This window comes from Diceros bicornis, chromosome 4 (genome assembly GCF_020826845.1).
Source record: "Diceros bicornis minor isolate mBicDic1 chromosome 4, mDicBic1.mat.cur, whole genome shotgun sequence".
Lineage (NCBI taxonomy): Eukaryota > Metazoa > Chordata > Mammalia > Perissodactyla > Rhinocerotidae > Diceros > Diceros bicornis.
In genome coordinates, this window is record NC_080743.1 from 21049380 (window position 1) to 21063112 (window position 13733).

At 33.7% G+C, this 13733-nt stretch overlaps 1 protein-coding gene across 1 annotated transcript in view; it reads left to right on the forward strand.

Annotated features, from left to right (window-relative positions):
* The window catches only part of SPATA1 (spermatogenesis associated 1), a 34948-nt gene that overhangs the window by 15041 nt on the left and 6174 nt on the right, over nt 1-13733 (forward strand). Inside the window, 4 exon segments of the mRNA XM_058538395.1 lie at nt 7601-7715; nt 8468-8528; nt 11339-11447; nt 12131-12256. Coding sequence (XP_058394378.1) covers nt 7601-7715; nt 8468-8528; nt 11339-11447; nt 12131-12256 — 411 coding nt within the window.

Consider the following 13733-nt stretch of genomic DNA (forward strand, 5'->3'; position numbering starts at 1 on the left):
TTGATCTTCTGTTTGGATGATCTATCTATTGGTGTAAGTGGAGTGTTCAAGTCTGCTGCTATTATTGTGTTACTGTCTATTTCTCCTTTTATGTCTGTTAATAATTGCTTTATATATTTAAGTGTTCCTATTTTGGGTGCATAGATATTTACGAGTGTTACATACTCTTGTTGGATTGTTCCCTTGATCATTATGTAGTGCCCTTCTTTGTCTCTTGTTACAGTGTTTGTTTTAAAGTCTATTTTGTCTGAAGTAAGTATTGCTACCCCAGCTTTCTTTTCATGGCCATTTGCATGGAGTATCTTTTTCCATCCCTTCACTTTCAGTTTGTGAGTGTCTTTAGGTCTGAAGTGTGTCTCTTGTATGCAGCATATATATGGGTCTTGGTTTTTTATCAGCCACCCTATGCCTTCTGATTGGAGCATTTAGTCCACTGACATTTAAAGCAGCTATTGATAATATGTACTTACTGACAGCCTTTTACTTCTTTTCTGGGTGGTTTAGTAGTTCTTCTCTATTCCTTTCTTTTTCTCTTGCTCTCTTCCCTTGTGCTTTGATGGCTTTCTTTAGTATTATGTTTGCGATCCTTTCTCTCAGTTTTTTGTGTATTTATTATAGGTTTCTGGTTTGTGATTACCATGAGGTTCATATGTAATAACCTATATATACAGCAATCTATATTAAGTTGATGGTCTCTTTAGTTTGACCTCTTTCTAAAGGGTCTACTCTTTTACTTCCCTCATCCCACATTTTATATTTTTGATAACATATCTAACCTCTTTTTTGTGCATTTGTATCCGTTACCCTCTTATCATGGAAATAGATAATTTTTTCTTATTTGTGGTCTTCTCTTTCCCCCTTAATAAGTCCCTTTAGCATTTCTTGTAGGACTGGTTTCTTGGTGATAAACTCCTTTAATTTTTGCTTGTCTGTGAAACTCTTTATCTCTCCTTCCATTCTGAATGATAACCTTGCTGGGTAGAGTATTCTAGGCTGTAGTTTTTTTCCTTTTAGCACTTTAAATATATTGTGCCACTCTCTTCTAGCCTGTAAGGTTTCTGCTGAGAAGTCAGCTGATAGCCTTATGGGGTTTCCTTTGTATGTAATTTGTTGCCTTTCTCTTGCAGCTTTTAGGATTCTCTCTTTATCTTTAATTCTGGACGTTTTAATTATGATACGTCTTGGTATGGACCTCTTCAGGTTTATATTTTTTGGTGCTCTCTGTGCTTCCTGTACCTGGATGTCTGTTTCTTTCCTTAGGTTAGGAAAGTTTCAGCTATTATTTCTTCAAATAGATTCTCTGCCCCTTTGTCTCTCTCTTCTCCTTCTGGGATACCTATAACACAGATGTTACTGCACTTGATGTTGTCTCAGAGGTCTCTTAGACTGTCTTCACTCTTTTTAATTCTTTTTTCTTTTATCTGTCCAGCTTGGGTGATTTCCTCTAGTCTTTCATCCAGCTGGCTGATCTGTTCTTCTGTATCATCTACTCTGCTTTTGAGACCCTCTGGTGAATTTTTCATTTCCAGTATTGTATTCTTCAATTCTGATTGGTTCTTTTTTTATATTTTCCATTTATTTGAAAATTAACTATACTTTAAATGCGAAGCCAATGTATGCTCATTTAGAAAGTTCTAGAAACATCAATAAGTATAAAGAAGAAAATAAAGATTAACAATAATTCCACCATCCAGAGATAGATTCTCTTACTATTTTGGTGTATATTCTTCCAATTATTTTTTCAGTTCTTCTATATAATTATTTTTTAACTTTTAAAAATGACACAAACTCTTTTAAAGCCTCTTCTTTCATTTTAAAATCTATTATAAACATTTCATATCAATAAATATAGATCTAAATCATGATAGTATTTCCTTGTGGTATAATTTATTTATTCAACCCTATATTAATGTTTTTGCTATTATGAATAGTCCTGCGAGCAACATTTTTCTAAATACAGCTTCATGCATTTGTCCTGTTATTTTTTTAGACGTTTAATGGCTGTTTTGAAGGTAATGGTTTTTTGTTCTTCTTCTTCTTAGAAGAACTTTCCAGTCTTGTGTGACTCTCTCTGGCCACATCCGCTGCCTTTCCCAATAGAGATAACTACTACTTTGATTTTTTGAGCTAATTGTTTTCTTGCTTTTCTTTGTAGTGTTACAACCAGAATATATATTCCTTAACAATACTTTAGTTTTGACTGTTTTTAATTTTATTTAGATGGAATCATATTCAAAGTGTCTTATTTTGGACTTGCTTCTTTTACTCAACGTTGTAATTTTAAGGTTCAACCATGTTGTCCCATATAATACTATTTCGTTTCTTTTCATTATTGTATAATATTCCATTATATGACTATATCATAATTTATTTACCTATTCTGCAGATGGATGTTTGGTTTGTTTCCGGTTTGAGCCTAATATAAATACGCTATTATGTACATTTTTGTACATGACTCCTAAATGTACACATGCAAGAGGATCTCAAGGGAGTATACCTAGGATTGGCATTGTATGCACATGTTCAATATTCCTAAATAATGTCCATGTGTTTTCCAAAGTGGTTGTACCCAGCAGCAATGTCTGAAATTTCCTATTGAACCATAACCTTGCCATTCTATCAGATAATTTCTGTCTCCCTATTTCTGTACTCTACATCATGGATAATTTCTTCAGATCTTTCTTCCAGATCTATCTTATTGCTTCTCTCTTTAGCTGTGTTCTAATCTGCTGTTAAATCCTTAAATTGAATTTTTAATTCCAAATATTTTATTTTTCTTTTCTAACTGTTCTCTTTGGTTAAACAATTTTTCATATGTTTACTGGCCATTTGGATTTGCCTTTAATTCAAGTTTTGCCCATCTTCTGTTCTTTTAAATATTTATTCATTTTATATACATATATGTTTTTTTTCCAGCGTGTGTGTGTGCTTGTGTATGTGTGTAAAATTCTTTCTAGATTTTAGTTTTTGGCTTGTCTTTTTATTCTCTTTATGATTCTTTTGATGAAAGGAATTCTTAAATTTTTTCAACATGCTCTAATAATTTTAGAGAGAAGAGTTTGATGCCTTCAACTATCTATCATTTTTGCTTTATGTATTTTGAAGCTCTTTATGTATTTTGATGTGTATACATTTAGGATTATCATGTCTTCTTGATGAATTGACCCCTGTATTATTATGTAATGTTTCTCTTTATCTCTAGTAATACTTTTTATGTTGAAGTTTACTTAGTCTAATGTTAAGATAGCCACTCTGGTTTTCTTTTGACTAGCACTTACTTATTATATCTTTTTCCATTCTTTTACTTTTATCTATGAGTTTATATTCACAATGGGTTTTTTGTAGATAACATATATTTAGATCTTACTTTTTAATCCAATTTGACAATCTATGCCTTTTAATAAGGGCGTTTAGACCATTTACATTTAATGTAATTATTAATGTGGTTGGTTTTAAATCTACCATCTTACTATTTGTTTTTATTTGTCTCATCTATTTTCTTTGTTTTTCTATTTTCTTGCCTTTTTTGGGTGGGGGATTGAGTAGTTTCTTATGATTCAATTTTATCTCCACTATTGGCTTATTAGTTATTCCTCATTTTAAAAAAAAACTACAGTGGTTGCTGTAGGGTAGAGGTCAGTAAACACCTATGATTGTATTTTATTTTATTTTAATCCATGCCCTATGCCTTGTTTTTTGTAAATAAACTTTTATTGGATCATAACCCTGCCCGTTTATTTACATATTGTTGGTGACTGCTTTTGCCCTACAACAACAGAGTTGAGTAGTTGTGACAGAGACTGTATGGTCCACAAGCCTGAAATATTTACTATCTAGCCCTTTAAGGAAAAGTTTGCTGACTCTGCTCTAGGGTATATATTATACACCTTTAATTTGAAGTCTACTTTCAAATTATATATAACTTTATATATAGTATAAGAACCTTACGGCAGTATCCTTCTATTTCCCCCCTCACATCTTTTGTACTATTGTTGTCATACATTTTACTTCTACATATGTTATAAACTTTACAACACTTTGTTACCATTTTTACTTTACACTGTCAGTTATCTTTTAAAGAAATTAAAAATAAGGGGAAAATGACTTTTTATATTCAAGAGAGAATTTCTTTCCCCCCACCCACTGGTAGTAAACCTAGGCTTTGTATCAGTGCATGATCCTGAGCCCAAGATGATCCTGACAACTTTTGCTTCTACCCTTCCTTCAGCCTTTGCCTAGGACTGGTGGTCGGAGGGCTTCCTATCCCCTCCCCAGTGGTAAGACTGTTCAAAGTGGGAGGGGAGTTACCTGTTCTTCTCTCTAGGGAAGATGGCTTTTGCTTTTATCCCTCCTCAAAACCAGTGGATTTTTGCCTCTGCCCTGTGATGGAAGAGTTTCCTGTTCCTCCCCAGTTGGATTAAGACTTTTGCTTTGTGTGATAGAAGACTGTTGAGAAGGATGGGATTTCATGCCTGTGTGCCACTGATGTCTCTTTAAGGTCTCCTGCCCAGTTTTTCTTGTAAACATATGATACAGGCACATGGAAAGGATCTTACTATTAAGTATTTACTCCCCTTTGTGTCTGGGGATCCTAGAGATTCCAAACTATCTTGGTAGCCCACATTGGCCTTTAGAATTACTTAAAATTTTAGCAGTTACCTCTTCCTTCTGTGCTCTGCCAAAGGTGAAACATTTCAATTCCTTACAACCTCAACTCTCTGATGAATTCAAGGAAAGTTATTATTTTATAGATTATTTACCTTTTTCTCCTTATTCAGGTGGGAGCACTCTTTTGTCTTTCTATATCTTAAGCAGAAGTGGAACTGAAGTTCTTAAATTTTAATATAGTCAAGTTTATTAGCATTTTCTTTTATGGTTAGTGTTATTTATGTTTTCTTTAAAAATCCCATTTTTACTCTGAGATCATGAAAATAGGGTTCTGTATTATTTTACAAACATCTTATGGTTTGCTTTTCACATTTACTATGTGCATCTACCAGGAATTAATTTTTATGTGTGGTATGAGATAAAGTTCTTTAATTTTTCCATATGTACACTACCATTTATTTATGATAGTTGTGCAGTTTCTTAAAATGGCCCAATTGCTCTTTAGTAGTGCATGATGATGCAGAATATCTGAGCTCTAACATTGCAGTATTATCAAATATGACTGATAAAAATATGCACAGTGTGTTCTACAAGTCCTTTAATGAGAAAGTAAAGAAGTATTTCTTTACCCATTTTTACATATAGAAATTGGTATTCCCTTCCATTAGTTATCTTCTGTTCTTTTCCATAGGTCTGTGCTATATATCTTTACATTTTTGACATGCCTCAGCTTATAACATGTTTAATACTGGACTCCATCCTTGCCCCCAAACCGGTGTACTTTCTTGACTTCTTTCCTTGGTTTCATCATTCTTCCAGTTGTTCAGTCGTTAGGCTTTGAAATTTTCCTTATTGTAGAATAATAGATTCCTATGGAAAAGGAACCTTTAAAACCATCTTGACTAGCCTCCTTGCTTATAATCTCCTTTCCAATCTATCCTCTAGGGTGCTGTCATAATCATTCTTCTTGTTACAAGTTGGATTATTTATCTCCCTGCTTAAAAACCTTTGAAAGACTCATTGATTACTATTTAAAGCCCAAGTTCCTTAACATGGCGTAGAAAACCCTTCATACTCTGACTTCAAACCCAGGTTTGCAAATGTTTGGCCATGCAGATTGTTCACTGCCTAACTCCCGAAGGCTCCCTTCACATAGATCATGATATGAATGGAGCTTTCAGGATTTGCTTAACGTGGTAGTTGGTTCAATAATTTTTAGCTAGGAGTAATATAGTGCTATTATTATTACAGTTTGAGGGTAGGAAGGAGAGGAAGAAGTTCCATGGAGTAGACTTGGAGAAGTAGGTAGGGACTTGAACTGCAAAAGCTTTGCTTGCAAAGCTAAGGAATTTTGTAGGCAATGGGAAGCCATTTGAAGTTTTTAACAAGGGTGTCATGACTGGATTTCAGTTCTAAAAAAACAACTTAGATGACAATATGGAGAAAAGAGTGAAGTAACAAAGACCTGAACCAGGAAATGCAGTGGAATAGAAATCAGAACTTGAAGGCAAGAGACTTGTAAGGACTGGGCCCTGTGCTGGGTGCTTTACTTGCACTATGTGATTTTAGAGATAAGGAAACTGAAGTTAGAGAAATAACTTACCTGAGCTCACACCTGCCGTGACAATGCCAGGGCTTGAACTCTTGGGCGTTTGACTAAAGCTCGTGCTTTACAATACTGTCCAAGAGTCATTCTGAACTTGTCACTATTGCCAAAAATGCTACATACATTGTACTTTGTGTCTTGCCATTTTCTTTGCTTAAATTCCTCTTACCCTCTTTGCCAGGCAAACATCTCACAGTTCAAAACATAGTTTCATAGTCATCACTCCCTTTTCTGTGGATCTATAATACTTACATATATTTACTATAGCTCTCAAAACACTGTATTATGATTTTTTTCAGAAGATAATAGACGTGCTTTCTTTTTGTTATTAAATTGCATAGGTATTGAATGGTGCTGTGCATCATGCTCTAAGCTGTTGCTAGGAATGAGAGATACATATCGTGTATGCCTATAAAAATGTAACTTAGAATCTATTGAGTTTTGCTTTGTTGGTTTTTTTGGGGGGGTGGGGGGCCAGTATTTTACTATTAGCTTTTAAACAGCTGGTATATCCATTTTTTGTTCATTTTGCATTGAATATATCTTTTAGAAAATCCCTGTTTGTTGTCCTTAAATAACTATTCCAGCACCAGCTGGGAAATAAATGGTAGCAGCCAGTCTAAAATTAAACCAATATGGGCTTCAGGTTATAAAATATTGTGTCAACCCTTGTAAAATGACTTTTAAAGTATTAATTTGATTCATTCCTTTTTTTCTATATTAAGAAAAATTGATTTCTCCAAGGGAAAAAAAATCTATATTAACACTGCCAGGTTCATGGATCTTTTATTCATATAGATCATAGAGAACATTAATGTTAGCATTTTAATGACAGATTGTGTAGTTTTCCAATATGGAGAAATCTGTTAAAATGAGGGGAGATTTTATAAATGGAAATGTATGTGAAATAAAAAATGACATTATATGCTCTATATTTACAACAGCATTTTCCAAAAGTTTCCTCAGAATACTATTTCAAAAGATTGCTTTTGGCAAAAGCTTTCTGAAGACAATTAAGTTTGAATATAACCCAACTTATTACACCTCTTGCAGATTCACATTGTACATAAAAACAGAGAAATGCTGCAATAGGACTATGTGTGTGTGAGAGTGTGTGTTGTGTATGTACGGGTTTGTTGTCCTGTTAGGGTTGCTTAATCCAATTTTTCCCAAACTAAATTGACCAAAGAATTCTCCTTTCACATAAACTAATGTTTCATGAAATTCACTTTGGAAATTGTTGCCTTGTATCACGTATAGTAGAGTTCCTGGAGATTCTGAAGCGTAGGACAAGATTATAGTATGTACATATAAAAACAAAATTTTATTTTAGTATTTTCTTAATATTATGAACTTTATTTGCTATTGGATGAACATCACCATCAGCTGGGGGAAAAGCCACTCCAAAAGAAAGCCAGACTGGAAAAAATCAAATTGGAAATTCTGAATTGCCAGGATCATTGGAAGATTCAAACAATGGTTATTTTAGCAACAAAAAAAGGTAATTAGTATAGATGTTGATTCCACATGTCATAATCTAAACTATAAGAAAAAGAATGAGATATCCAGCGTACTGTCAAAGACTTCTAATTAGAACAAAGATACAACTGAAATTAGTGATCTTTTTAATTAAAATTACCTTGATTCTGATCTTTACTGTTATATACCAACATTCTTCTCCAATATAATGAAGAATAATCTATTGCTTAAATTTATTACTGTTGTAATCCTTTTGTCATCAGGGGCAACCTAATGGCAGAAAAATTTCTGTCTTTGTTTGCCTTTCTTAGAACTAATTTTTCTGCCTCTCTTAGATTCTTAATTATGGCTAAACTAATCAGTATGCTTGAGTTTCACATTGGTATCATTTCATTCAGAATTATAGTACTTAGCAGTTTTGCATATAGTCGTTTGAAATTGACAAGGGATTTTATAGACAATTACTCACAAAATAACTATGAAGAAAATATGTTTACAAAATTTCCGGTTATTTTGCCTTGCTATAGACATTCACTATGGTTTGAATTTAGCTATAATATAGTGAAATATGATTTTATTATTCATACTAAATGTAGTTTATGTTTGTTTTTGAGTTTGAAAGATAATATAGTAATAGTCTCAGGCTGACTTTAAAAAATTTTTAATGTTATATTTGTGTTGACAGAATATCAAATAAAATATATGAAATATGAAAAGCTAATATTTATGGAATCATTTTTTAATATGACTTTCAAATCTATCATTCCCTTTAAGTCAGGTTCTCTGGAAAAATGAAGATGATAGAGTTAATACCATTAGAAGAGAGGACAAGCAGGTATGATTTTAAAATTTTTGTTTAAATGTGGTATTGCAACATGATATTTATACTGAAATTGAAATGAAACTGCAGATTAAAACAGTAGAACAACAACGATTTGCTGAAGATGCCACGCCTTTGCTCCAAAACCCAAGGGCTCTGAGCTGTGATTCTCCTACCAGGGCTTGTCATAGACTCCCTTCGGCATTCCAGTTTACTACACATCAAGCGTCACTGGACCAGCACACAAACACAAGTGGCAGTACTGCTTGCAAACCCTTTTGGATCGCCTTGTGAGCCTTCTCTTGCTTTAAGCCCACTCAAAGTTGACAGTCTTTTAGATTATTTGATTAAAAAAAGAAGATTGGAGTGGCACATCCAAATGTGGTAAATGCCTCTCCAAATTCCAAAGAGGTCCATCAAGTGACTTATTCTCAATGGTAGCTGAGGCAAGATACAAAAACCTGATTTTCACTTTAAAGGGGATATCTCAACATATCCCAGACCGTGGAACTCCCAGAAATTTCAGTGAATTGACAGGCTCCTGAATTTTCTTGAGGTTTATCTCCCATCCTCCAACTTCTAAGGTTAGAAAAATTTTATTTCAAGAATGTTGTCTGAAATAATAATTTTAGAAAACAATTTAAATAACAGATTTGTTCCACAAGATCACAATTAGTCTTGTCTTAGATCTTCCTTACGTTTTATATCTATCACTTTCTCTCTGATCTATTTTACTGTTTTCTGTGTGTTTCATTTTCTTTACTCCTTTTATTACTGTTCTCCACTCCTTTTATTTCTATTCTCCACTATCTTTACTGTATTTTTGGTCATATCTTTTCCTTCTTAGATACCTGCTAATTTATTCATTTCTGAGACAATTTTATTTTTTCTTTAATGTCTGTCTTCAGTTTGGCCAACTTCCATTTCACATCTTCCTGTTGTTTTTCCATTTTTATTCTGAGTTTTTAAATTTCTGGCAAATGTTTGCTTATGCAGAAAATATGTTGGGAGTATTGTTAAGTTTTTCTCTGCTTCATGGCTGCCTATTTTTGTTTTGTTTTAGTTCTCAACTTTGAGGGTTTTTTAAAAGTAACTTTGTGTAGATGCCAAATTATTTTGTAGCTGTTGTCCATGTTTATTTCAGTTGGATTTTTCTGTATTAGTAACTACAGGTGTTCTTATAAAGGAACAAGGAGGGGTGTTTTGGTGGCTTATTCTGCTTCTTAGATCAGAAGTGCCCTCTTCTGTTGATATAGTGAAATGCAGTTATTTATTTATTTATTTTTAAATAAGTGGGGCCTTTTGGGGAAAGAGTCTGTTTTCTTTGGATTCTTTTCTAGCTTGATTCAGCAGAGCTTTTATCTTGGCTGCTGCTTCTTTTCTCTTAGCATCTAGCCCTGATGGAGCACCTTTTGCTTCCAAAGCATTTTTCTCTCTCCCAGAAGCTATGTCTTCCCATGAGTACTGACCACCTCTGGCCCCTTACATTTTAGAAGCCCCTTTCTTTTGGATTCCTCCTAGAAAGTGCTCTCATTTACCAAATCTTATCCTTACTTTCAGTATTTCTCCACTGCATGCGGGTCCCTCACCTTCCAGACTAAACCATGGTTGATTTTTACTGTCTTATCTGTATATAGTGCCCTCCAATGCATAGTCCACATCTGACTCTGCTCAGATGTGGGCTCGTGGGCACACTCTGCTGGTCTAGGGTGTTTATTTCCCCACTTACATGTAAATTAAAGTATGTGTAAATTAAAGGATTCTGTATCCTAGTTATACTGTAGACATAAATTATGGGTGATTTTATTTGCATTCCTTTTTTTAGTAGTTGCAAGGATGTGTGGAGAGATTCTAATTTAGGTGGTTGCCATTATCCTGTGGGAACCTGACCTTAAAAGTTAAGAAAAGAAGGGGGCCAGCCCAGTGGCATAGTGGTTAATTTCTCATGTTCTGCTTCGGTGGCCCAGGGTTCATGGGTTTGGATCCCAGGTGCAGACCTACACACTGCTTGTCAAGCCATGCTGTGGAGGCGTCCTATATACAAAATAGAGGAAGATTGGCACAGATATTAGCTCAGTGACAATCTTCCTCAAGCAAAAAGAGGAAGATTGGCAACAGCTGTTAGCTCAGGTCCAATCGTCCTCACCAAAAAAAAAAGAAAAAAAGTTAAGAAAATAAAGTAGAAAAATGATAATAAAACAAAGTAGGAGTAAGGGCTTAATGAAGACAAAAGTAGAAACTAATAAGTTAAAGAAGTAAAAAACCTAGCAGAATTAAAAACAATTCAAGATCTATACAGTGGTAGTGGAAGAAACATCAACGTTGGTAAAGATTGAGGTAGTTTAGCAAAAAAGGGTAGAAATGCAAAAATTAGGAAAGGTGAAGGTGATATAAACACCAATATATACGAATAAAATGTATGCTAAAATTTGAAAATGTGATAGAATTTCCAATTTTCTAAGCAAATATAAATTATCAAAATTGGCTCACGATGAAAAAAAATCAATAGCCATCCTAGAAAATTTTAAAAGTTATCATAACAAGTAACTGAGATCAGAAATCTTGGAAGAAAATCATATTTAGAAAGGAATAACGGATTTTTTTTTTTTTTTAATTTTAAGTTTGAAGCACCTGTGTATAATGTCCAAGTAATGGTGGAATGGAGAAACTGGAGCACAAGAGTCTATAGTTATAAATACAGATTTGGGAGTTCATCACCACATAAGTTAAAAAATGCATTGCTGTTGTGGATTATCAAATGCTTACAGATAGTGAAAAATAATGTCACCCTACCAATTCTTACTGATTTTCATGTTTCCTTACAGATAGGTAAAAAAGAATGTGTCACCCTACCAGATCTTATTGATTTTCCTTCACTTCCTTGTCAACTTGCTCTTTCTCCAGGAATAGCTATCTCTTTATTACAGATTGAGAGTAAGTATGATGACACCGTAAGTACAGATGATTCTGTGAGGTAGTTAAATAATGTTAATGGGGAGTTATTGTTTAATGGGTACAGAGTTTCAGTCTGGGAAGATAAAAAAAGTTCTGGAGATGGATGGTGGTGATGGTTGCACAACATTGTGAATATACGTAATGCCATTGATCTGTATATTTAAAAATGGTTAAAATGGTAAATTTTATTATGTATATTTTACTGCAAAAATTAAAGTATATGAATTTTATGTTGATTACTGCATATGTTTAGTCACTATTATTCTTTTGCTTTTAAAAATATGCTTTAAAATATATATTTTCCATGTAAGATTTAAGTGCAATAACTTTGGGCCCAAGATAAATTTACCAAAAGAATTAAACCAAGAAGTATAACTACTTGAGCTCTACCCAGTTTCTACACGTTTATGTAAATGCAGAAGACACATACTGTATTCTTCTACATAAATGTAAATCCCCTTATGTTTCACTCTTAGAAACTGAAATGACTCCTGAGTGCTTTTCAAAGTGGAAAATGCTATACTGCAGCAAGAAAAATAGAGTTTTGGGTAAAATTTATTCTTGATGTTTTAATCACTTTTAAGTTTTACCCTCTGTATTTTAGGATATGAACCATCTTTTAGCTTTTAGACATTGATGAGTATGGGTTGTAATCTTTTTAGGAAAAAAGATTATCGAACAAATGAAACAAGTAAAGGAAGAAAGAAGATGTCTGGAAAGAGTTAGAGAAGAACTAATAAAAAAAGTTGAAAAGCTATTTGAACAGAGCAAATTGAAGCAGTATCATGGTAAAGTTCATTACATATCTTTTATAACTATGAAGAAAACTTAAGTTTTATATAATTTATGCTTTTGGAATAAATAATAAAGTTATAATTAATATTTACTATTTTACTGTTATGGTTTAAGCAGTACACTATTGATATAAGTTCAATATAGAAAACATGAAATCATTGTTCATCTCTTTATATAATAAATGCAACATGCTTTACATAGGATTTTTTAAATTAAAATTCAAATTTTTTTATAACTGGCATTCATTTATTTGTGTATTCATTCTTCCACTCATTTATTAAATATTTATTAGATGCCCTCTGAATTTAGCCACTGTTCTAGGGGCTGAGGAGATACTAATAGGGAGATACAATCTTGTCCCTGCCCTCAGATAAGAAATCATAATCAAGTTAAGCCGTAATGACACATCCTGATGAATGCTGTGATAAAGGAATTACAGAATTCTGTGCATGGGGGAACAGAGGAAAAACACCTAAATTAGATGGACGAGATCAAGAAAGGCTTCCAGGAAAAGTATTAGATATGCTAGAATCTGAAGTGTGCCTCCTCTTGGCTTGTGCCTCTTGGCTGCAGACCTTCAGGCACGCTTTTCCCTTTGCCATCTACATCTTCTTTTCCTATCATCTCCTTCTTTCCCTTTCTTCCCAGTTCACTTGGCTATTTTCTACTAATCATTCAATCTCAGCTTAGATATCACTTACTTTAGAAGCCTTCTTTGTGTCCCTGAGTCTCCTCTAGGTGCTTAATTTTTTGATATGTATTCTATCTGCTTTGCTAAACTGAATGAATGAATGAGAGAAATTAGGTAGCAAAAGTAGGTAGTTTTCTTGCAATAGAATTAGAAACAGTGTTGTTCGGACTGGTGGAAATGAAAAAATGAGCCAGAGTGGAGAAAGTCTAAGATAATGGTTTGGGAGATGTTAAATGATTTGAGAGGCCTGCGTTTTGAGTTGTGTTTGAGGATTATAAGGGTAAAAGGTATATATGGAATTGACTGGTTTTAGGATTCTCAATTTACAGCAAAATTACTGCTCCAGTACTTCAGAACTGACTGAAGGTTATAGACAATGTCAAGAGATATTTCTGAAGGTTCCACCTCATAATATTAAAGTGTTATCCTGGAAGTGGTGGCAATGACTCAGCCTTGTCGTACTGTTAAAAGAGCAATTTTATCAGACAAATTTGAGCAATGGACTAGAAATCACAGGACCAGGATTCTAATAGCAGATCAATGTTTTGCTTACAAAACTTATTTCTCCTCTTTGTGCCTCACTCTGCTTATAAAATGAGAATGATCAATTTCTGTTTTGACAGGAATGTTTCAAGATAAAAGGCATGTATCAGCCATCAAATATTTATTGAGCCTACTATGTACCTCAATTCCCAGCATTGTTTTAAATGCTGAGGATATAGCGGTAAACAAGACAGACATGGCTCTGCCCTTAAGGAGCTTGCCTCTAATGGGAGGAG